Source organism: Elaeis guineensis, chromosome 9, assembly GCF_000442705.2.
Source record: "Elaeis guineensis isolate ETL-2024a chromosome 9, EG11, whole genome shotgun sequence".
Lineage (NCBI taxonomy): Eukaryota > Viridiplantae > Streptophyta > Magnoliopsida > Arecales > Arecaceae > Elaeis > Elaeis guineensis.
In genome coordinates this window covers 48,748,370-48,773,313 of record NC_026001.2, presented here as the reverse complement: position 1 = coordinate 48,773,313, position 24,944 = coordinate 48,748,370, and the positions used below count along the sequence as shown (strand labels likewise).

The following is a 24,944-nucleotide window of genomic DNA, read 5'->3' as shown; positions in this document are numbered from 1 at the left end:
TCATGGAAGTGACATAACTTAAATTGCCCATCCACTTATTTCCTTTGTTCTATTGATTAATAATGCAACAGTGGGATTGGGTTCCCATAAGTCTAGTTGGGTTGTATTGTGGTGCTCTGCATCATGCCCTTTTTGATTTGTAGTTGGGTCAAGCTGGGCCAAGGCATGACAAGTCAAGTTTATTTGGGTTGGTTCCATTTGGCTTGTTTTGGATCAGGTCGGATCATGTTTAGTAGATTTGGGTGCAAATTTGTTGAACCCACTTGCCTTCTTACATTTATCTTCGATTACTTCTTGAAACTTGATTTGGGCTTCTCCTAGGTCAAAATGATGAAGTGGGATAAGTGGGATTATCGAGCATCTCATTTCCTTTTCCACTTTTGTTCACTCCAAAGTCCCAAGCCTTTTTTTCATATTTCAGTTCTGATTGTTGGCATACTTCTACATTATTGTCTGAAGCACAAAGGATACAGTTTTCAGTCTTTTATTATTTTTTAATTTTAATGGTTACTCCCGTACTTTGTTAACTTTAAAGCATGTAAGTTAGTTCAAGTCTATGTCTGGAAGCTGTGGTGTACTTGACTAGGTATAGCCCTACATAAAACTCAGGTAGATGAAAATGGTGATTCTTCATAAGGAATAAATTGGTGAGAGTTAAGAAGCACTAGCACATGCATTGCACATGCCATGATCTTGTACAACCTGATCTTGTTTGTGTTTAAACTATTTTTTATGCATCAACTGAATTTATTTATTGTTTCAGAAATTGTTCTTTCACATAACACCTTTAAAGGGAAATCAAAGCAATCTTATTTCCATACATTCTCGAACATATGATAGAGTAAGGCTGTGTTTGGTTCAGGATTAAAGTAAGGATACCATGGAGTATGGCCCCTTTAATCCACTTATTCCACTTTGACCTGCCAAATACTAGAAAAAATTACCCTTTCTCAAACGCAGAGTGAAAATTTTTGAAGTTGGCAAGGCTACCTTTTCAAACAACTTGGAGAACTATAATTGTTACTCCAGCATAGTGGGTTAGGCTTCTGCAGTCAAATGCAGCCTAAGGCTTTGAAAGCCCACCCTAGTGAGATTGACATACCACATGACATGGAGGATATAGTTTTATCATCTTTCATATGATAAGACACCTTTTCCGGGTGTTTGTAGCATTGTTTCAGAAGATCCATAGTTTATATTTAAGTAGCAAGCATTTAATGTTTTTGTTGTTGACTTACATATTTTACTTAGCATGTGATTGTGATGTAATATTTTTTTTCATGGCAAACCCATGCACATGTTTTTAGGTAGACCAAAGCAAACTAGGCTCGGCCTGAGCTGATCTTTTGTCGGACTTGGGCTCAGATTTCAGCCTATTGGGTCAGGTAGGGCCAGCAAATTTTCATTCTTGACAAAGTTTAGCCCAAGTTTAGGTTTGGTGTTTTCTAACCTCAGCCCGACCCTGCCCAACTTGACCTGAAATATATAATATATAATATAATATATTATATTATATGATATTATATAGTATATCTAATATAAATTATATTTGTTATTTTAAAGTTTGAAAAAAGGAAAGGGGAGAGTATGTATGATCAAATAGGGTTAGGCTTGCTCAGGTTGGGCTGGGTGGGCTTTAGGCCCTTCCAGCCCGACTTGTTTTGGCCAGCCAGCTTTGGCCTGGTTTATGAAACTGTCTGGCTAGGCTTGGGCTCTAGAATTTTGGCGTAAGGTTAGGTTGGTCTAGGCATGGGCTTGGCATAATTCTATTGTTATGAGACTAGGCCTGGCCCATACCTGTTTGGCCCCAACTTATGCACATATCTATTTTGGGTAACGTGATTTCCTATGTATCTCACTGAGCTTGTGCCCTGGCATTTCCACTTGAAGGGAAAAATCTAACTTTGTTAATGTGAATTTCACATGAGTATTTTAGATACAATTAAGGTTTTAAATCTCGTTGGACGGAGATATCCCGATGTCTCCATAAAATGGGACGCCCCACCATCCTACCTGGCCTCGTCCCGACAGCCTTCCCGATCATGCGTTCCAGTAGATTTTCTCTCTCTCCTTTTTTTATCATTTTCTTTATTTTTTTTCTTTTCTTCCTTCTTTTCGTTCTTTTTCTTCTATCTTCCTTTCTTCCATTTTTCCTTCCTTTCTTTTTTTTCTCCCTTCCTTCCTTTCTTTCGTTTTTCTTCTTCTTTCCTTCAAGTTTTCCAATTTTCCATCTTTCTTTTTTTCTTTCTCCTTTACCTGCATGGATGGGTTTTGGAGTCTTGACCCCATCCCGTTCTCATTTTCTCATAGGAACGAGAGGGGACGACTGGGATGCACCCCATCTGACCAGGATGTAAAACTTTGGACACAATAGTTTCTAAGCACATGACAGATCATCTTCCCTGCATGTCTTAAGAACATTATGCAGGTGAGGTGTGGCGCCAACAAGAAGCTGGAACTGAACCTGATTCGCTTCGACTTAGGGCCTCATCAGTTTGGTGTAAGTGGGTTTAGTGGGAGCCCCTTTCCTCGAAATGGTTTTGGCTCCCCTTGGGCTAAAACCAACTTAGTTCATTTCTCCCTTCATGTGGGTTCTCAGTTCAGCTTCATTTCAGACCAACCAAAAGCCTGAAGTTGGCTTCCTTTGGGCTGAGCTGAGTTTGGCTACTGGGTTAAAGGCAACAAAACAGGCATTTTAACAGGGTCTTTTTGGCTTAGGTCCATTTCAAAGTTGGGTTGTGTTTATTGACTAGGCTTAAACTTTTGAACTACATTTTGAAGAGTCTATATTTTTTATGGGCCACATTGTGTTTTTCTGAATCCATATCTGACCTGGTTGGAGAATTATGTCCAGGCATTGGTCCCATACCAAAGCCATCAGTCTATTATCAGACACCGAATAGGCCCAATTTAGAATTAGATTTGGATTTGGATTTGTTGAAATCGGATCTGGTTGATGAGTTGGCATCCCTACCAAATGTAAATATTCTTATCCATCATGTGTTGTAGAATTGATCAACTATATTTTCCCATCCTTATGTGACAATATGTCACAATGGACTTAAACCCACCATATGTTGTTATTAAATGAACATTTTGTAATTATATTTCAATTATTGGTTAGACTGTTGTTAATGCACTTCATGCATGGATGACCTATAAATGATTGTGGTCACTTAATTTTCTACATATCTGACATGTCCTTTTGGCTATCAGAAAGCTTTAATATTAATATTTTGATAGTGGGAAATTTCTACACATTTAATTTATACAACTACTAATGATATTTTGGGAATCACATATTAGTATTCTGGATGGAACCTTAATAAATGATAAGAAACTTATTTCATTCTTTACAGGTAAACAATCTGACGTAGAACAGAAAATGGAGCAAGCGAATACTGGACCACGGCTCGATGTTCGGCTGACTGATCTGAAGCTAATTCTGGGACCAGAATTGAGAATAGTGTACCCTCTGATTCTTAACTTTGCTGTCAGTGGTGATCTTGAGCTTGATGGTGTGGCTCATCCAAAATGCATAAGACCTAAAGGGATTTTGACATTTGAAAATGGATATGTCAACTTAGTTGCTACCCAGGTAAGTTTGTTGTTGCAGTCAAAACTGTAAGACAATTGTGTGCTTTATAATTAAACATATCATACGACAATCTAAGAGGGAATATTTATTGTTTATTTATCTGCAAATATTCATTATGTATGTATATACTTTATTTCTGAAAACACTTTGTGTTGAATTGTTTAATCACAGGTCAGGCTTAAACGCGATCATCTAAATATAGCCAAATTCGAGCCTGATCTTGGTTTAGATCCAATCCTAGATTTAGCATTGGTTGGATCAGAATGGCAATCTAGGATCCAAGGTCGAGCCAGTACTTGGCAGGACAATTTGGTTGTGACCTCAACTCGCTCTGTGGATCAGGATGTTCTTACACCTACCGAGGTAAGTGTCAAGTGTATGGTTTGTTTATGCTTTGGTGCTGATAGAATGATTTTGCCCGCTCAATCTGCACATCTTATCTCTGCATTATTGTGCTTAGATGCAGAGTACTTGTGCAGCTGGGTTCTTCTTTTGGCTATTTGCTAATAGTTAAATGCGGCTTTTATAACAGAGATATCAAACTGAAAATGATTGGGCTTGTTTGTTGTGTTTGTAGATGAGCCATTCATTTATTCTGTTTGAAGATTTATTATTTATTTAATCTTTAACACTTATGGTCTTCCTTTGAGGAAAAATGTTAAATGGGTCATGTGTCAATTGGTAATTAAGGATCTTTTTTTTGTCTTGTTGAAGTTATAGTTACTTAGGAATGTTTATGGTAGAAGAGTTTTGAAGTCAATAGGACTTCTCTTTTGTGGTCAAGCTAGGTTTAAAAAAAAAAATTACTACTGGTATTCCATGTTGACATTTGGCATTATAGAAGGATTTTTGAACTGCTGCACTTCCTTTATGTATGAAAAATCTACAGCGACAATGGTAAGGTGAAGGTAATTAAGTGGGTGACAGGTTCTGAAACAAGCTACCAGATTTCTGAAGAAAAATACTGCCATGAACCTTAACTTCATGCTGTGCATATTCTTTTCAACTTTTACGTGCTTATGATGGACATCTTGTAACTCTGAAGTTGTTGCCTCACCTCCCTCCCTTGCTAAGCTAATATATTCTCTTTGCCTGAAAGTTCTACCCATGATGAATACTGTCATGGCGGAGAAGTGCGTGCAATGCATTAACTGGACCATGGAGCAAGAGGTGGGGTGCATTACCCCTAGCAAGGTGTTGATATCCAAGAGTGATCTGCGTCGACTGCGGCTGGGGAATTTTTATCAAAGGTGCTCGAATGGCGAGTAATATGGAGGATGTCAAGGTAGAGATTTCTGGGGTTGGGGGGGGGGGGGTGTTTAAACAATGTCAATCTTCATAGAGTTGATCTTGGCTTTGAGTAATGGACAATGGATTTGGATAGACATAGTGAAGGGATTGAGAATGGAAATGTGGGGATGAAGCACAGGAAATGCAAGCTGGTCACCTTACAAGAGGGCAGCACCGGCCAAAAAATTTCCAAGTGGGTGGATGATGATGAGGTGGAGCATTGGTTTCTTGGCAATCCAGTTATAGCTGAAGCCAAGAAGATGATGACTTGAAAGATGATAGATGAAAAATGCTTGGAAGCAGGGATTGGTTTCTGGTAGTATTTGAAAAGGTAATGAAGAAGAGGTGCTAAGATCAATGTTGCAATTGCTGTGGTGGTTGGCTGCATTTAAAATCTCAATGATGATGCCTATATAATAGCTGAGGATGTTGAGTTCTTTGAAACTATTGTTAGGCGATCATTTTTTATGGCTGAATGGTTCTTCAGGCTGAAAATATCATATCAAGGAGCAGCACTTGCTCATAAAGACAAGAAAATTCATGATCCTGGAAGATTTTTTGTCGAAGGAGAAAAATGATAATGTATGGGCAAAAAGAACAGGGTTAGGGGCAGTGGAAAAGAGAGGAAGGAAGAGCTATGGCCTTGAGTGAGGACTTCAGATATTTTATGCAAGTTGTCAAGAATGACTTAATGACCCATGAGGAATGGATGCAAGAACATATCTTAACTTTGCATAGTAGAAGTTGATGGACGTATGGAGACTTACTTGACAAGGAATAATTGGACTTAATTGATATCCGCAGCAAGACCCAAAAAATCAATGAATGGTTTTCATGGATATTTTTTATGTTCTTAAATTAGAGTGTATCCTTATGGAGAATGTAGTGGATATCATAAAGGTTGCTCTGAGGTTTTTAGGAAGATATTCTTTGAGTAGGCCAGTTGCCATGGATTACCAAGCGATAAGGGAAATGATGGTTGCAGGTTCTGGAGAGAGATCCTCATCTAGTTGAGATTTGCCTACAAAGTACAAACTATTACCTATATATGCTGCTGTGCTTTTAATGAGTTTGAGCAAATTGTTATTGCATATGAAGAACATCAGCATTGACAGCTCAAAAAGGCTCTATTGCTGAGGGACACCATATCTAATCTTTCTTTGCATGGCACAATGGATGGAATGCCATAGGAATGTCATCCCAGTACAGAATTGCGGCAATTTATCTGGTTTACAAGAGAATTATTCTGCGCTTTTTTTTTTTTCTTTGGGTTGGGAGGTGGGGGGGGGGGTGGTGTGAAATTGGCCTTCAAAGATGGGTCTTCTCTTTGATCATAGGCCAGTCTAATTGAATGAAGGTGATGAGTTTGTTAGGTCGCTAAAGGAAAAGTGCAAATTTCAGGGATCTACCTGTTGTTATGGTTGGGCCAGACAGTGTTGTTGAATGGGATCCATAAATCAATATAATATTAGTATCATCACGGAAGCAAGTTTTCCTTGACTATTTACTATTACTTTCATACAAGAAAAATCTTTAAAAGTTCATGATAAGTTGGTTATACATCTAAAGTAAGTTATTCTTTCCATTTGAGGTAATGCAAGGTTAAAGGGCTTTTTGGAGTATTATGACCTTAATGACCCTATTAAAATTGTTATATTCAAGTATGGCCTTTCTTGTTGCTTGAACAATTGAATATGGTTTAGAGTTGGAGTGTTATATTCAAGTTGGGTAATGCTATAGCCATTCTTGCTGCTTGAGCACTTGGATATGCTTTCAAGGCAAATGAGATAAGCAACTTGTCTTTACCCTTCTTCCTTTGAAGTTCCCCCACATAGATCAATGGCTTTGTGAACGAAATGGTTGGAACTGAAGAAAGTTGTGGAACAAAGATGGATGGTACATTGTCTATTGTTTCCAAGTACATTATATTACATGGTATTATTGTTAGCCATATATATTAATTTATGTTGGTACATGTATATAGTAGTGCAGTTACTCTTACTACTTTTAGCTTGTTAATCTTGTATCTCTATTTTGTTATAATACTACATAAGGTTGCGAAAATGCCTAGGAGGTTTAAGCTAGTGGTCCCTTTTAAATGCTTAGATGGTTAATTGAAGACAAATATCTCCCAGACTTAATATGATAGCTTTGTGCGGCAATTTTCACATCCGAATTTTCCTCAATCTTTTTACTGCCCTAAACTCTCTTCTTTTGCCACTCAACATTGAGGAGGTCTAGGCTCTAGAGTTAAGAGAGCGAAGCTCTATCGAATGACCTTGGATGACTGAAGATCCATTATGATTGTTATGATGTTTAAATGAAGCAGTCTTAAAATGCGCTCCATTATGATTGTTATGATGTTATCATAAAAGTACATGCTGAAGAGGCATGCTGGACCTACTTGCCTATGTAATTAATTTAGACCAACTTTTGCATAAAGAGAGCTAAGGGTGAACAAAGGGCATCTGGAGGGTTAAGAGATAAACAGGAGAGGAATCATGTCCGACCATTGATAGATGAAATAAGGACCACATGGCAGGTCCACAGCGCATCTAGGTCTCCCTTTGCCTATACGTGACAGTATATCTAGGACACCTCTATGCAGAAGATGGCTGAAATTGCAAGTGTTTAACATTATTATGATAGGCACTGGTCTGGTAACAAAGTAGCTAATAGATGGCGAGGTACCTGCCTAGGCACACAGGCAGCCACCTTGCTTGGCTGCCTGGAAAGGTCAGGTGCCTAAGCAATAGTTATGACCTTGGTACTGACATTTTCCTCCCTCAAGAAAGGAAATTATGGATGAATACTTTTCTTGCCTAGCGTTTATCTGAAAAGTGATAATGTTATGGGCGTTATATGATAGTATTGACCATGACACAAGTTTTCTGCTAGAAGGCAAACATTAGGTGGATTCTTTATACTAATGGTGGATAGGAAAAAAATATTAATCTATACCCACTTCCTACGCACTTCCTTATTTCATCTGTTTTCAAAATGTCTACTTCCTTAACCCTGCACCATACTTGCTTCCGCATCAGCTCATGTTTATGCAGCTAAGAGTGGAATAGCTACTAATATACTTATGACAGAAATCCATTTTCTTGTATTAGATATCGGTACCTTAATGAGAGGGGAAACTGTTAATCCTCAGGATGAATTCAGCTTGCTGTGAACCAAGGTTTTGGCTCTGATCTGCTATGTAGAGTTTAGGTTTTGTTAGTTTTGGCATTTTTGGCAGTTCGCTCTGAATTTTGGAGTTTTGGTCTTAAAAGGAGAGAAAAAATCCAAAAAGGGAAAAATTAAGAAAAACAAGCTATTATATGATTTCATTGTGTTTTGAGTTTTTCAGGATCATAATTTGGGCAGTTTTAGGTTGAAATTGGACTATGTTAAATTTTAAAACATTAGATATATAGTACTTTTTGCTAAGTTTTATAATCATTCTAAAGTTCCTCTAATTTTTATAATTCCTCTATATTTTTTACTTTTGCTTATAATTTCATATCAGTTACTCTAATTTTTTGCATTTAACTATGCTTTTCTCTAAATATATTTCATTTTATTTAATTTACTAGCTCATCTAAGCAAGAAAACCCTTTGACCATATTTCACGATAGTCCATTTTAACAATCTGTTTAAGAAAGAAATTCATCCAAATAAAACCCCTTTTTATTCCTCTATTTCATTCTATTAAATCAATTTATTATAAAATGAGATAAAAGAAAACTTCCTTAAATAAGAAAGGAAGCATAGGAACAGAACTTTCTAGTTAGTAGAGATCCACAATGAGATTACATCTTGCCCATTGTAATAAGAAAGCCTTAGATAAATGTGATATTTGACTACTTTAACAAATTTTGGAAAAAAAACATTGGGAATGTTGGACGTGTATACCTATCACATGTAACAAAAGAAATAGTTTCAGTCTGTTTCAGTTGAAGGTATCGAAATTGGCCAAAATTGGCTAAGACTGACTTGAACTGAAAATTTTAGCTATTTTTGAAGTGCTCTTGGTTGAAACCTATCCGTTTCAGTTGAAAATGATCAATTTTGGTCGAAACTTAAACTTTTCTATGAACACTTGGTGGATGAAATGAGATATCTACGACCACAATATCAGTGCAAAAAAGCAATTAGTTTTTTCTCGAAGTATTTGTGGCATGCCAGCTACCGAGAAATATAAATGTATTTTAGAAATATATACTTTTGGTGTGCTCACATAATTACTTATGCAATGGAAAGTCTCCTATTTTGACTCCAATGCTGTTTGGACTCCATGTTTTAATATTTTTTCTGGGGCACTCAGATATACACCTGTGCACTGTGTTTGCCTTACTTATCTTCCATGTTTTCCTTGGTTATATTCATTGCACGTGCATGATGCTAGTGGATTATAATGTCAACTAAATAAAAGAAAATGGAATGATGGAAGAATCTATGAAAGGATTTTCTGATTATCTTTTCTGTTGGGTACATGGGAGTAGAGGCCTAGAAAGCAAACAAGACACCTAAAAGCCTGACAAAGAAAACATTACACTTGAAGAAGAGATAGCCATGAACATCTGCTTGAAACAAACTGCAGAGCAATGGGGGACAGGAGAAATTGGACCATTGTTGTGTAATATAGATGTCATGCTGAGGTTGGCTGGCAGATTCGCCAGCCGATTCCCCTCCTAAGTACCGGCAAGCGCTGACATCATTGAGAGATGGGAGTAAAGCAAGAAATATTCTAAGTTGAGGATGGTTGCCATGGACCTAAGCTATAATAGTTGCCAAGTCCCCTTCTACTAACATCTAGCACCCAACCCAGTATGTAGCTCTTAGCCCTGCTAAGCAGCACATAATGCAGCGTCAGCAGAGAGCTTCCCAAGCAGGATAGCAGCAGCAACGAACAGCCTTCGAAGGTGGTCCTTAATCATGTAGCCTGCACCAGCCATGGAAGAATCAATGAAGCCATCAAAATTGACCTTTACAAAGCCTAGTTGTTGGGATATACATTGAACAAGGATATTGGGTGAAGGGCTCGAGAAAGGCCTTAAGCAAGAGCCCTAGATGCTGGGACCATTCATAATGTTCACATCGATGGTTCCCATAATTTCGGTGCCGAAAGCTTCACAATGGGACCAATCTTGTGTGGGTGGGTGGTGGTATCTTGGAAGAGCACCAGTTTCATAGCTTTTCATAGTTGCCAAAATAGACACACCAAAATAGACTTTGGCAATCACGGTCATTCTTCTAGGAGCATAAGGAACTCATACACTTGTACCCAGGAAGATATATGTTGAAGGGCTTCATACCCTATAAAGGTGCCAACCCTAGGCAATTATTGGGGAATGAAATATTAGATAGTCTATATATTCAACACCATTGCCTCATCGTATACAAATGAGAGATGCTAGCCCCCGGGCCGCAAGAAGCATCATTATGCATAATTTCTACCAAACTAACTTCCATGAGAACTGTAGCACACATTGATAACACTATATTCCGAACCCATTTGAAGTAGAGCCACTAAGGAGCTTGCAGCCGAATCTGTTGTCGATGGATGTAAGAGAATGTAACTGATGATTTATAGCCCTTACTCAACAAAGTAGATAGCTTCCTCCCTCCAAGATAACCAAGGTGTCAGGATTGCTTGGATATTCTATGGTGGGAAGCACTGTTGTAGAAGACTTAGGTTCCACCCCTCTTATCGTTCGTCAATGACAACATTGTAGGGCACTGTTGGTGGAAATCCATATGTACCAGCATCACTTGGCTGGATGGATGGTAGTCGGTATCAGGGGTCATACCAGTGATTGGTTCGATACCGTACATATACATACCATACTGATCCAATATATACTGAACTTGGGGAAGGGATCGGGAGAAGGAGAGGGAGGAAGAGAGAGGGAGGATTTAGGGAAGGGGAGGGGGAGAGGGAGAAGGAGAGGAACAGAGGGGGGGAGAGAGAGAGAGAGGGGTTTACCTCGTCGGTGGTGGCAGCAAGAATCCCCAAACCCTAACACTAACCATAGATCAGGGTTGGAGATGTTGACAAGGGTCTCCATGGCATTGAGCAAGGGTGATGACATCATCTTCAGCACCCTGTCAAGGGTGATGGCGTCCTTTGAGGGTAGTGGCATCAGTCGGCATTGATGAACCTCGAAGAGGAGACAGTAAGAGTAGTCGAAGCCTTCGACTAAAGGGTTGTGGAGTTTTTAGAAGCTGAACTGACATGAATGTTGAAACTATCCTAATTTCATGTTGGTTTGATTCAGTATAAGCTGAATTGCTTGGTTTAGGTTAGTTTGACAAACACTGGTGGCAAAGAACTTAGAATCATTGAGAGTGCTTATTGTCTCATCCCAATCAACCAAATAAGTTGGCTAGAGATCTTCTTAGCTCTCGTGATGGCTTTTCTAGATGGCAAAGCTAGTCGAGGTTGGTTTGAACATGAACCAGTCAGTCCCTTTCAAAGTGACACATGGTTAATACCAATCCAGCCATGAATTTTCCAGGATGAGTATAACTTGATTGATATTCTTAGAAAGCAGAGCATCCCATCCTTCTCAGGGTTGAGAAAGACCATGCGTTCCATTCTGCTTAGGTCGGAAAATAACTTCCTTTGCAGCAATATGTAGCTTTCTCTTATTAGTTTGATGGCCTCAAAGAAAGCTCTGAATAACTTTATCTAGCTTGTCTGAAAAGGAAAGCGAATAAAGGTGCTGGATATAGGAGGCAACCAGAATTTTGTTGGTGAGGAAGACAGCCAGTATTGTATGAAGTATGAACTTTTCCATTTCCATGGGTCCAGTTAAGAGTAGATATAATCCATGATGAACAACAAGTCACCCATCTTAGGGCATGTCCCTTTTACTCATATTCGCAGATAACATCCAAGGATCTCTATTTGAGATCCCTAGGATTGAAGAGATTTGGGACTAGGTTTGGTAGGGTCTTAGGCTGAAAGCAACGATAAACTTCTCCATATTAACTCTTTCACTCGATTGTTCACCAAATTTTCTTACCCTCTTCCTCAATGGTCTGCAATCACTTGCTGTGCCTTGGATAACTGTAGATAATCATCTGCAAATAGTCAGGCTACTACGATTTGCCCTGTATCTCTAGGGCTTCACAAAGTGTAGAAGATAGTATTTCTGCATAATTTGATGAATATGGGGATAATGGAAACCCATGTCTTTGCCAAACAATGGAGGTAAAGAACGTCAAAGGATACTATCAACTATGACTACAAATCAGGGATTTTTATACAACCAATTACCCATCCAAACCAGTGAGTAGGAAACTGAAATTGATGCAGAACAACTTCAAGAAAACTCCACTCCACCCTATCATACACCCTTTCCAACTTCAAGAAAACTCCGCTCCACCCTATCATACACCCTTTCCAACTTCAAGAAAACTCTGCTCCACCCTATCATACACCCTTTCCATGTCTACTTTAATTTCCATCCAAGCAAATGTGGAATTGGCACAGTGAAGGGAGCACATTGCTTCCTGCACCACAAGGATATTCTAGATGATGTTAGTCCCAGCAACAGAAGTGGCCTGTTCCTCAAAGATTAAGTTATCCAGCACCATCCTAATTTAGCTGCCAAGATCCTTGACAACTCACCTATACAAGGTACTGCATAGGCTAATGGGTTGGTATTTGGAGGCTCTTAAAGGTTATCAACCTTGGGTACTAGCACTTCAAAACTAGCTTCCATGGGCTAGGTGTTGAGGAAGAGGAGAAAAAGTATTTCATAGCCCAGCACAAATCATGTTGTGCAGTATGCCAAAGGAATTTGAGAAAGCCTAGTGGAAATCCATCGGGCCTAGGAGCTTTATCCAAGGTCATAGCTTTTAAAGTAGCTTCAATTTCTGCATCGGTCACATCTCTACAAATCTCTCTTTGAGCAAAACAATCCAGAGTACTTCAAATAGAAGGAAGAAATTGAAAAGCTTTGTCAGATGTCTCCTCTTCAATCATTTCACGAGCCCCATTTTCATTGTAGGGGATCCTATTTCATATCTTATCCTAGATCGGTGGAAGAAGTTGGAGTTTCTGATCACATTTGGGCAGCCACCATAGGCAGATTTCTATTGCTAGAACTGCTCCTGCTACCATAACAGATTATGGTATCTGCAATGTGCCCTTGCAAATTTTTGCATATGATCATTGGACAACCCATCACGCTCATCTTCTTTGTGTTGTAAGGATGAAATACTCTATTCAAGAGCCTTAGTTCTTCGGAAGATGTCACACCCCCCACTCCCCCGCATCCCACCCCCACAATGTGCCTTTCCCTTGGTGCTTCCAAGCCTGGTTGTCAATTTCCCATAATCTAGCATAAGAAAACCAATTGAGGAGTTCTCAAACTTGAATAGAGTCAAACCCTGAGATGTTGCATCTATGATTAGGAGTAATGGGTAGTGATCTGAACACATAGTTGAAAGATGTTTGCTTTAGGTAAGTAATTTATCTAGGCTTTATCAGCAAAGGTTCCATCCAACCCTTCCCATATGCTACCTAATTTGTCTCGATTATTACAATGTAAATCGGGGTCCAAAGAAGCTTAGGTTAAAGAGTCCATTCGTCTATGAAAAATCCCTGAATTTGATGCTCCCGTGAGGGTCATGAAGCTATTGCCCTCCCCTGTTGTCCTCTATACTTAAGTTGCAGTTAAAATCTGCCATTATTGCTGTCAGTGGATTCATTTGCAATACCTTGGTCATCTTGGACCATGATTGATGGGGAACCACTTTAGACATGCCAACATAAGTGGGCCCCAAGAGCCTGGGCTCAATATTAGGAGGAGAGATGATACTATAGAGAATTTGGTTAGGTACTAAGATGATGTCAATATTGTCGAAATCAAGATTTCAAATTGCTATGGTTTTACCTAACATCCCTTGAGATGGGGCGACCTTTAGCCTCCACTAGAGGCCCAAGCATCTATGAAGACAAGCAATTGAAATCTTCATAAGTTTTCCAAAAACACAAACATCCAATCTATTTAGACACCCTATGACGAGTCTTCGACAAGGCAGGCTTATCTGCCCCCACAGTCTCAAACTAAGATATTCATGGAAGATGAGGGGGTGGGGAGGGACTACCTTCATTGAGGTGCATGTAGCATTGATCTTAGCACTCAACAATTCCTCAGTACCAAGAACATTGGAGAAGCAATTTCTGTCATTCCTTGGATCTATAGCCAAGTTAGTCAAGGCTGAGCTAGCAGCCCTCTTGTTCTTGCTCGGGGGGGGGGGGGGGGGGGTGCAGGCAGTGCCCAACACTGCATGGCCAAATCCTAGGAAGTATACCATTGCCTTGCAGCCACATTCTCCATCGCAAGAACCGATGCAGCATGGGTCACTCCCACCCCTGAGTCAAGACTTGCTTAGGACTAGAGGGTACCTAACTCACCTTCACCATAGCTTCCATGTCACGTGCTATGGCCTCCTCACCTTGACCAGTACGCCCACCATCACAATAGCACCCTCACCTTGACCAGTGCCACCACCATCACCCCACCCTGTTGACTCTTTAGGGTTTGGGCTTACCCTCATTTCAGCGCCAATGCGTTGGATAGCAAGCAGAGCACTCTTCCTCTAATTTACAATTACCCTCGAATCAAGATGGGGAGATTGGGAAGGAGTGGTGGTATGAGTCACATGCCACGTGGCAAGCTATAGCCAATTTCTAGGCCTAGCACATGCCTTTCCCTTTCCACATTTGGTTTGACCAAGGTGGATTTTGTCTTCAGGCATTAAGTCCTCGAAGTTAGATCCATGTCAGAGTGTAATAATGCTCTCGAAGTTAGATCTGTTTCTGTGTGGCCGTTAAAATTTGGAGTTTGACCCATGGGGGCGTGTGCGTCTCTCCATTGCCTCGGATATAGGGGATGATCTGCATTGGGTCAGGGTTCCTTAGTTAATGGCTGTGTCACCCTTCGAAATCTCCTCTGTCAGTGAGGATTGGTCCCTTGTCACATCATTTAAAGGACTGGATTCCTTTGGAGACCCAACAATAATAGGGCAAGCTTTGTTTGCCAATATATTATTGATGTTGTCTTCGCAAGTTGACCTGATATGAAAGTAACATCCTCCAGCTTCCTCATATGCTGCATGGCCCTCAGGATCTTCCTGTCCTCTGTTCGTATGACTCTATTTGGGACCTGACTTCCACCTCTTCGTTGCTGATGAAGACCAGAGATGCCTCCCAGTCTCCCCTCGAGCCCCCAAAGGCAACCATGTCCAAAATTTTGACCCACTTGACTCACCTCAGCTTGACTTGGTTAGCACTCTAAGTTTTGGGCTGTTTTGCAGCATCATCCCTTCTTTATGGTCTTTGACACATTCTAGCAAGAAGCATCTAGCCACAGGCCAAAAAGCCAACTTGGTTTCACCTGCTTCTCCTAGTTGCTAAGATCAGCCTCTCCCACTTTAATGATCTCCGCACCCATCTCCATGGTGTACCCTCAAGAGCCTTGTGTCTTGTGCTCGTAACCCACTTTGCCTGCTGCCTTATAGGTCTCAAGGAATGAACACTTAATGGCCACATGATTGATATGATTTGCAAGTGTAACAAAATATGGGAATGGCCACATATGAGAAATCCTGCCAGAGATGGCTTCCCCTGGCTCTGGCAGGATAACAACAACACAAAACCCCTTCATAGTGAATGTCTCCTTGCCCCAAAATTTTGATGGAAGCTCAATCATATGCATCCATATGGCTGCTTGGCGAGTTTTGGAGGGCTTGACGTCAGGTTGCCAAGGTTCAAGGGCAAGCAGCTGGCCGATGACTATTCATAGCCCTTTGTGGTCACCGTTAGCTATTCCTCATCAGATTTAAGCCTGAGGATGAAATCATCTTCTGCAATAGTGATGACCTCCAATTCTGTTTCCAGCATCCATTGTTCCATGAGGGCTCTAGTGAGGAATTCCTGTCCTGATCTCCTCCCTAAAGTCTTCCAATTAATGCTGATCCTCATTCAGCACAAATTGATTCCAACACCTGTTTGGAAATTTGATGAACTTCATGAAGTGTTGCCTGAGTTTCTCAACTTCCTTATTGGAGACTCTACGTATTGATGACCATTGGAGTGGACCTCCAGCCATTGCTGCCTAGGCCTGACCATCCTCGGTCCTCGAAACAACCTTGAAACAACAATCAGTCCTGCCCTCAGTCATTACCATGTCCCGTCACCATCTCCTAGGAACCTGACATAAGTCATTACCAAGACAGGCAGGCAACCCTGACTTGCTGAGGTCAACAGGGAGTCACAACCTCCATTGCTGGAATCCACTGGCTCTGTGCAACCTCCTCCATTTCCTGGAACTCATGGAGTCTTCGTAACTCTGAACTTTCTGATAATCTAGAGCACTGCCAAAACTGTCGACATAAAAAATATAAAATAGTTGACATAAAAAATATAAAATTAGCTATTTGGAAAGAGCCTAGTGAGAAGTGTTTGACAACAAACAATTTGGTATACAAATATATGACAAATACAGCTGCAAGGATGCTTGGATGGGAAATTCAGATCATATGGGTCCAACTTATATAGTAGAATCTTCATCCAACATCGTTACTTATAGCAAATATTAATTATAAGTTGTGGTTATCCCTATCCAAGATGGTGCTTTCGGCATTCCTCTACTGCAACAACTGTGACAAGTATTAACCAGGAACAAGAGGGGAACCCTTCTAACCGCTAAATGAAGCTCGAGTCCTCCAGGCAGTAATTTGTGTAAAAAGTGAAATTTTAAGAAGTCTTATTTGGAGTAATACATACACAATGGATTGAGATATGAAGTAAACTAAAGGGGCTAGGATCCAGACCACCACCTTGATTTCAACAACTTCAAATCAATATGGCATGGCTAATATTTGATGCATTAACTCTTATTATTTTGGGTAATTGTCAGTATGCAAAGCTGCTAAGGAAAAGTTCCTAACTAACTATTCATAAATATTTGTGGATGCCACTGTCATGTCCTCTGGTTTCCGCATTTGTTGCTATGTTTGTTATATTTCTCGTTAGTAGAATCAACTTTTAAGGCAATTTCTAATTGCTGCAGGCTGCCAAGATATTTGAGAGTCAATTAGCAGAATCCTTGTTGGAAGGTGATGGTCAGCTGGCATTCAAGAAACTTGCAACTGCAACACTTGAAACCTTGATGCCACGAATAGAGGGAAAGGGAGAGTTTGGACAGGCAAGGTGGAGGCTAGTGTATGCTCCTCAGTTCCCAAGTCTGCTCTCTGTTGATCCTACAGTTGACCCACTTAAATCTCTGGCCAACAATATATCGTTTGGTACGGAAGTTGAAGTTCGGCTTGGAAAACGCCTTCAGGTAGTTTTGTCAAATGACCCTTGACAACTAGTGCCATTAACTATTTTTAATTACTATCTTAAGTTTCCTTGTGATTTTATATTAACAGGTAATAGTAGGATGCATATGCACGGTGCTAGGATAAAGATGTTATACAATGTATATAACTTGGATGAATTATTTTCCCACCTGATAATTTGAATGATTGTTTATGTAGATTTATCCCAATAGTGCACTCATCCGAGAGTAATCTATATGTTGTACATGTCGATCTGTTTTTGCAGGCTTCAGTTGTTAGACAGATGAAGGACTCAGAAATGGCTGTGCAGTGGACTTTAATCTACCAGCTTACAAGCCGCCTCCGAGTTCTTTTCCAATCTTACCCATCTAATCGGCTGCTTTTTGAATACTCTGCAACATCTCAGGATTGATACACTTATGTTGATCAACCCCGCAATGCAAGGCTATCCAGCATTGTGATGCATCAGTTTTTTTTAGATAAGTAATCAGCAGTTGATCCAAGTTAAGGTTTTTTTGCGGTTGTAAATTTATTTTTCTTTGTTTATATGTTAGACTATCATTATTCTTTAGCTAAAAGATGAAGTCAGCTTGTTTATAAGTTGTAATTTAATTTTCATTCTTTTAGATACCTATTGTAAAAGGTCCTGTCCTATTCACCCTATATTCATGGATCAAGGTCTGTTTGTTATGGAATTAAGGGAAAGAAGGCAATATTTTTTTTTAGATTATGTGTTGTAAATCATTTTTTGACCTAAACTACAAGTCTTTAATGCATACTTGCACTATATTCAGCTTCTCCTATTTACTTCCTGTTTGCTTCATTCTTGCATTCGACGGTTGCATTAATGCTATCTTTTTGTATGGTTTACGGTGTATGATACCAGTAGTCTTGGATGATCTTTTTAATTGGTGATAAATCAAATTTCCTACACTCTTCGGGGCTTACCATTGTTATTTCATGAGCCGAAAGCAATAAAGCTGCAATTCCTCAACAAACTGAGAGTTTCCCCTGACCATCGCATTTTCTATTTCTTTAAAAGTAAATTGTGCATGAAAGCAGAGAGAAAATTGTAGATTGGAGGCTTCTCACCCTCACCATCTCCAAATGGAGTTCTGTGAACCATGAATCATGGATATAATGCGGATAGGCATTTTGCGGCAATTGCAGACAGGTTTGCAAATACATGGAGTTTCTTTATTTAATATAAAGATAATGTGGAGCAGGTTGGAAGTTCTCCTGAAGGTCTATTTTCTGGTGTTTCTGAAGTTGACTTGAGGCTAAATTCTTGCATGTGCATTTCTGAAGTTGACTTATGGCTTCTGATTGCTCGACTTCCAGAACTTTCAGTATTGCTGTCCGCGTTTTTCCTGCTGCATTACCGGCGGTAGACACACTTGTAGCTGTCCAAAAATCTGCAGATAAAAATGATCTATATATATATATATATATATATATATATATATGTATATATATACTGAATATTATGGATCACTTTAACAAGTAAATTTCTGAAACAGGCGTCAATTGTAATATAGGGTTAAGGTTCATTAATGCCAAAATGATAGGTGCGTTACGGCTTTGTTACCTCATCATAAACTGTGACGAGGATGTGAATCATGCCTGTATCAAGAGTGCTAAGGTGCATCCGTGAAGATTCATGTCATACAGTTTAATTATTGTAATTAGCATTACGATAGCAATCAACTAATGAAGAGAGAGGAGGGAGGGATCGGTGGGGGAAGGGGAAGGAAAGGAAAAGTAGCAACGAAGTATCATATGGTTCAAGTCACTGTTATCCCAAATATAAGTACTTAATTGATGTTATAACTTTCCGAATTTCAAGAACATGCATTGGATGGTCTGCTATATGCACATCTTTAGAAAGATTACATGTGCTCTCTGTAACTTTGATTTCATCGCGTAATGGGAAAAGCCCTCACTGCTACATGTTTTAGTTATAGAAAAACGTTGTCAATGGCAGCAGCTCATGGAGCGTGTTATACGCCTAATTAGTGAACCTTCACCATTAGGGTCTTATGCAACATCTGGGATTTGTCGAATAATATTGAACAACATGGTTAACTGTAGATATCGACCGTATCTATGCATCTTTCTTCCCTACAATCACGTGTTGGGAATATATATTGCTTTGCACATGTTTTGGCTTGAATGAATAGTGTACCTTGCAGATAATTAGTTTCATTGATTTGTGCTTGTTGAACAAAGCAGGGTGTTGGTGCTAACATAATAAAAGAGAACAATACATAATGGGCAAGAAACAATGACACTGAAGTTGAATTGGAGGATGATGTACCGATACGCTATTAACAAGCGCCAAGAAACTATGACAGAAACATGAGGAGCAATGATTAGGTCCCCGCCAAAGATCAATTTTGTTTTTCCCAGACTTGATAATGATTAGTTTCAGCAGCTGCTCAGATCACTTCAAGCTTGCTCCATCATAGATTTCTGCAGCCTATAATGGAAATCCATATGCCTTTCATTTTTCAAGTAATCCTTCGTGAAAAAACTGTCAAGAAATATGGACAGTCGGGTATAGTCATGTTGAGCTTGATGGCTATAGTTAATAGCTGCTGCTTATAGAAGCATTTTTTCATAATTCAGAAATCTAAATATTACTTTTCCACTCTGCCCTACCAGTAGAGTTGGAAGAGATAGCACGGTGCTAGAGCTATTCTGCAACCATAGAAAAAGATCAGAGGGTCAGTGGACATGTCTAGCTGAAGATTTTTCGATGCTTAAGTTAGAGTTTTAAAAGGAAATAGAATAGATGGGAGAGAGATGAGGGGTTTTAGAGTATAATGCTGAGAGTTTGCTTCATACTAGAGAGGTCCCTATGCCTGTTATTTATGAAAAAGTTGGTACGAATATATGTGATTGGGATCATGTAATTCATGGACGTGCAATTGAGCTCTTTTCATATCCATTGATTGGGACGGTGAGAATATTTGTTTTTTGGTGCATTGGTCGAGTGCATTTCTTATTTGTTGGTCAGCTATAATATTCCTTCTCGGACATGCTAAGCTACAACTGATTATGTTGATTTTGTAGAGATTTGATTGGCCATTCATTTCACTAGATATGTGTTGTCATTTGGTTGGTAGCGAAGTTGTTAGGCAGGATTTTAGAGGTGGATAATTTTAAAATCCCTTTCACCTTCTACAGGTACTTTTCCATTGTAGGATCTCGAGCCTCGTATTCTTTTCAAAGTTGGTCAACGACCAAATATGAATCACTATAGGTCCTGAGTGAGGTTACCTGTATAGTTTGGGCTAACCTTAATCCAATGACGAGTGCTTTATATTTAGCTTCATTGTTGAAGGTCTTAAAGTTAAACCTTAGGATGCACTTGGCTATGCATTCTTAGGGCTAGCGAGGATCAATCCAGCTCTACATCCTTCTATATTGAAGGATCCATCAACATGAAACGTCCAAAAGGATTATACCTCTAGTTCATGCCATTCGAGCTCAGCTTCTACTTCATCTTCGGACTTAGCTTTCTTCAGTGTAGTACACTTGATGATGAACTCGATGAGGGCTGTGCCTTAATGGCAGATCAAGATCAATAATTTATATCAAACTTTTTGATGTCAATGGCCCACTTGGGCAAGTGGCCAAAAGTCAACTTTTATAATACTTGCTTCAATACTTGAACAATTATGATAGTGATAGTGTGAGGTCAGAAGTATGGTCGAACCTGTTGAGATGATTAGAGCGTAAGCTATTTTCTCCATTATCAGGTACCTTCTTTTAGCATCCTGAAGTAGCTTGCTCATGTAGCAGACATGCTTCTTATTTTCAAACTTTTCAGTGATGAGAATTGTGCCAATTGCTGATAGAGACACGATCATGTGGAGATATAGATTCTCCCCAACCATAGGTTTGGCAAAGAGTGGTGTAGACATGAGGTTTTGCTTTAGCTAATCGAATGCTAATGGGCATTCCTCGATTCATTTAAAATTTCAAGCATTTCGTAGGATCTTGAAAAAGGAAAGACACCTTTTTTGTAGATCTAGATATAAATCAGCTTAGAGCAATTATCTAACCAACAAGCCTTTGGACCTCTTTCACAATCTTCAGGATAGTTATCATGAATACTACATGGATCTTCTCTAGATTGACTTCAATTCCATGCTGGATCATTATGATGCCTAGAAACTTGTCGAGGTGATTCTAAATGTATATTTGCTCAGATTGAGCTTCATACTATATTTCTTCGGGATCTGAAAAGCTTCATGTAGATCAATGACATGATGTTCAGCCTTTTGGCTCTTCGTGAGCATATCATCTATACCTCCATTTTTCAGCCGATTTAGTCCTTGATGATTTGATGGACCAGCTGTTTGTCCTAGAATTAATTTTGATAAGAATAAAATATTTAAGTATATACTTGGATATTGATGAGTTATTTGAGCTGTTGATAAGAGATTTTAGGAAGCTAAAGCATTATTTCAAAGAATCCTATGGTTCTCATCTTAAAAATCCAAAGAAGCAAAGATGAAGAAGGCCACACCATGAAAAATCAAGTGGTTAAGAGCTGACTCCAAGCCTTAAAGAGTTGACTCTGGCACGCAAATATCAGATGGCATAGGCCTCGAGTCGACTCCAAGTATTACTTGAGGTGACTCTCTCAGGAAGATAGAGAGCATAACTTCTGAGATCAATTCTCGAGTTGACCACTAAAGATCTCAAGACCTCAAGTTGACTCGAAGATATCTTGAATCGATTTCTGACCTAATTCGAGTCGACTCCACTATGATCGATAGCCCCAATGACTAGCTTTTCAGACATTGCAGTTTTGTGTAGAAGCCCTCCAAGGCTAGTTTTAAGTGTCTAAAGGTTAGAAACCCTTTTTTGGATAGTTGAATAAGGATAAATAGGCACCAAAGGCATTAATGAATCGATTTCTGACCTAATTCGAGTCAACTCCACTATGATCGATAGCCCCAATGACTAGCTTTTCAGACATTGCAGTTTTGTGTAGAAGCCCTCCAAGGCTAGTTTTAAGTGTCTAAAGGTTAGAAACCCTTTTTTGGATAGTTGAATAAGGATAAATAGGCACCAAAGGCATTAATGAAGAAGAAGAAGAAAATAAAAGACAAAAAAAAGCAAAAGAAAGATAAAAAATCAAGAAAAAATCACTTTGAGTATTTAGTGAGCTTTCAAGAAGAGAGATTAAAATTTTAACCACTTACTTCTTGAGTCTTCAAATGATTTTTAGAAGAAAAAAAGGCATCTTGATTACAAAGCTTTCTCATCTTCTCAACCTGAGCTACATCAAATTTTTATTTGCTCTTAAAGGAGCAATCTAGTACTTTAAATTTCTTGTTATGACAAGTTTCAAATAGGATTGAAACTTGGGGATAGGCTTATTGAAGCTTTGAATTGTATTGTGTATAAGCACTGGAGTGGCTTAGGGAAAGGTTTTGATTGATGAATCTAGAAAAAAGTAACTATGTTTAATTATATTTTCCAAAGGTGGCAATCCAAAAGGAGAGGTGAACTGGATTTCTTTAAAAAATTATTTGAAGAATTGGTGCTCAACAACAAAATTAAAATGTGTTTGTAGAATGCTTAGCAGAAAAAAAATATGCAGCAGAAGAGTAAATATAAATATAAGTATATAATTATAAATATAAAATATTTGTCATCATTTAGTGCTCAACTCAGTATCTACGTCCACTCTCCAAGATAAACCACTTGAAAATTTCAACTATAAACCCTCAAGATTACAGTCCGATTATTTTTTTAGTTTTACAATCTAATCTAATTGGTTTTTATAGAATCACCAACTACAACCTTATAACAAATTATTATTCTAGATTCACAATCAATCTAGTTGGTTTTCAGAGGCTCATCAACTAAAATCTTAAAATCGATTATTTTTAGGATTCATAATCAATCTAGTTGATTATCACAGATTCACCAACCAAAATCTTACAATATCCAATTTATGGCTTAGACCAATTCTTTAATAAACCAAAGTTTTTTTTTCAAAAAACTTATCACAATATTTTAAGAAAGATATACAAGAATTTTAAAGTATAAAAAATTAAAATATCAAACTCTAGAAGAAGTTGAAGTGAACAAGCTCTTGAATTGTTTGACTTCTTCCTCGAATGCTTAGGAGAGGATTGATGAAGACTTCAATACTTTTGCTTAGTGGTTGTTCACTCAATTCAATACATAATTTTCTCTCTTTTTAAGTTGAGTAAATGTGAGAAGGTCTGAATTAGAAGCTCTTTTAATTTCCTTCCTCTCTTTCTTTTTGTTCTACTCAATAGCTTGAAGAATAAGTTCAATAAGCTCAATAATTTCAATCTCTTCATTATCCATTTTAATTCTTCATTTTTATGGCCTAAAAAATATTTGTTATTGATTCTCTAGCTATTACAAGCTTGAAAATAATTGTTACAAACAAAATATGGCCATTTGAAATAATTTGAAAAACTAGTTGCTATTCTATTAGAAATCTGTGAGTTCACTCATCCAAGCACTTAGTCGGCTAACCTAAGTCCTAAGTCGGCTTACCTAAGCCCTTAGCTAACCTGAAGAGCTGAATCGGCTAAGTGAAACTCTGAGATGGCTCAAGATTAGAGATAAATTTTTTGACTTTCTGTTTGTTTTATCTGCTTGAGATAGGATTGGCTAACTTTGTGACTTGGTTGGCTAACTTTCTAGATCATCTTAGAGAAACTATAAATTTTTACTATTTTGTGTATTCTTCTGTCTCTAAGATTGAGTTTGTTGCCTAAAAGTATAGCAACCCAAGAGAGAGGGTAAATTGTGTTGTTTAAAAAATTTTAACCAAATCTAAAATCTAAGACAATTAGGTGCTACAAATCAATCTAACTTATATAATTATATGGTTAATGCAATGTGTTATAGCAGAATTAAGATATTAAAGATAGCAAAGCAAGAATTAAAATAAGAAAATCAAGCAAGAAAAGCAAGAAGGCAAAGCACAATACAAACACAACAAATTTATTATGGTTCGATGCAACTCCGCATCTACATCCACTCCCCAAGCTTCTATTGAAAATTTTATGATAATCTCTCCGATTATAATGCATTTGTTTTATCTAAGCTTATAAATAAATTCAGTTAATTTTTTGAGATCACCAACTAAAATCTATACATCGATTATTTTTTGGATCCACAATCAATCTAGTTGGTTTTCTGGGCTCACCAACTAAAATCTTACAAGTCTAATTCTGAGCTTGGGTGGGCCTAACCCAAGTTTCTTTCCTCCAAAAAAATTTGAAAAGAAAATAACAATACTAGATGGAAGAATTTTAGCACAATTAAAGAACAAAAAAAAAACTTTTTAAGCTTGAAGAAAGTCGATGATGAGTTGCTCTTTAGATGCTTGATTTCTTTTTTTCTGATGCTTGAGAGGATGTAGAAAATGTTGGAAATGATCACTCTTGAAAATGAAAGAATAGTGGCTTGCAAGCCAATCACATGTGTGATGGGATGGGGTTTCCTATATTCTATATTTTTACTCATGTATTTGATATTAATTATTTATTAATAAAATTAGATATTTTATTTCATTATATGCTGCATCTTATTACTTGATTAAGATTTTAATGAACCCCTCATAGACTAGGACAAAGTTTTTAGGGTTATGATGAGATCATATCAGTGAGACTTAAAATCGTGATAGTCCTAATATAAAATA

The 24,944-nt window shown here is 38.4% G+C and overlaps 1 protein-coding gene across 1 annotated transcript in view; it reads left to right on the top strand.

Moving 5' to 3' along the window:
- LOC105051218 (protein SUBSTANDARD STARCH GRAIN 4, chloroplastic) overlaps positions 1 to 18,023 on the top strand; it is an 85,462-nt gene extending 67,439 nt beyond the window's left edge. The window contains 4 exon segments of the mRNA XM_073243025.1: positions 3,360 to 3,598; positions 3,770 to 3,961; positions 16,966 to 17,238; positions 17,502 to 18,023. Coding sequence (XP_073099126.1) covers positions 3,360 to 3,598; positions 3,770 to 3,961; positions 16,966 to 17,238; positions 17,502 to 17,648 — 851 coding nt within the window. The 3' untranslated portion in view covers positions 17,649 to 18,023.
- Positions 18,024 to 24,944: the final 6,921 nt, after the last annotated feature.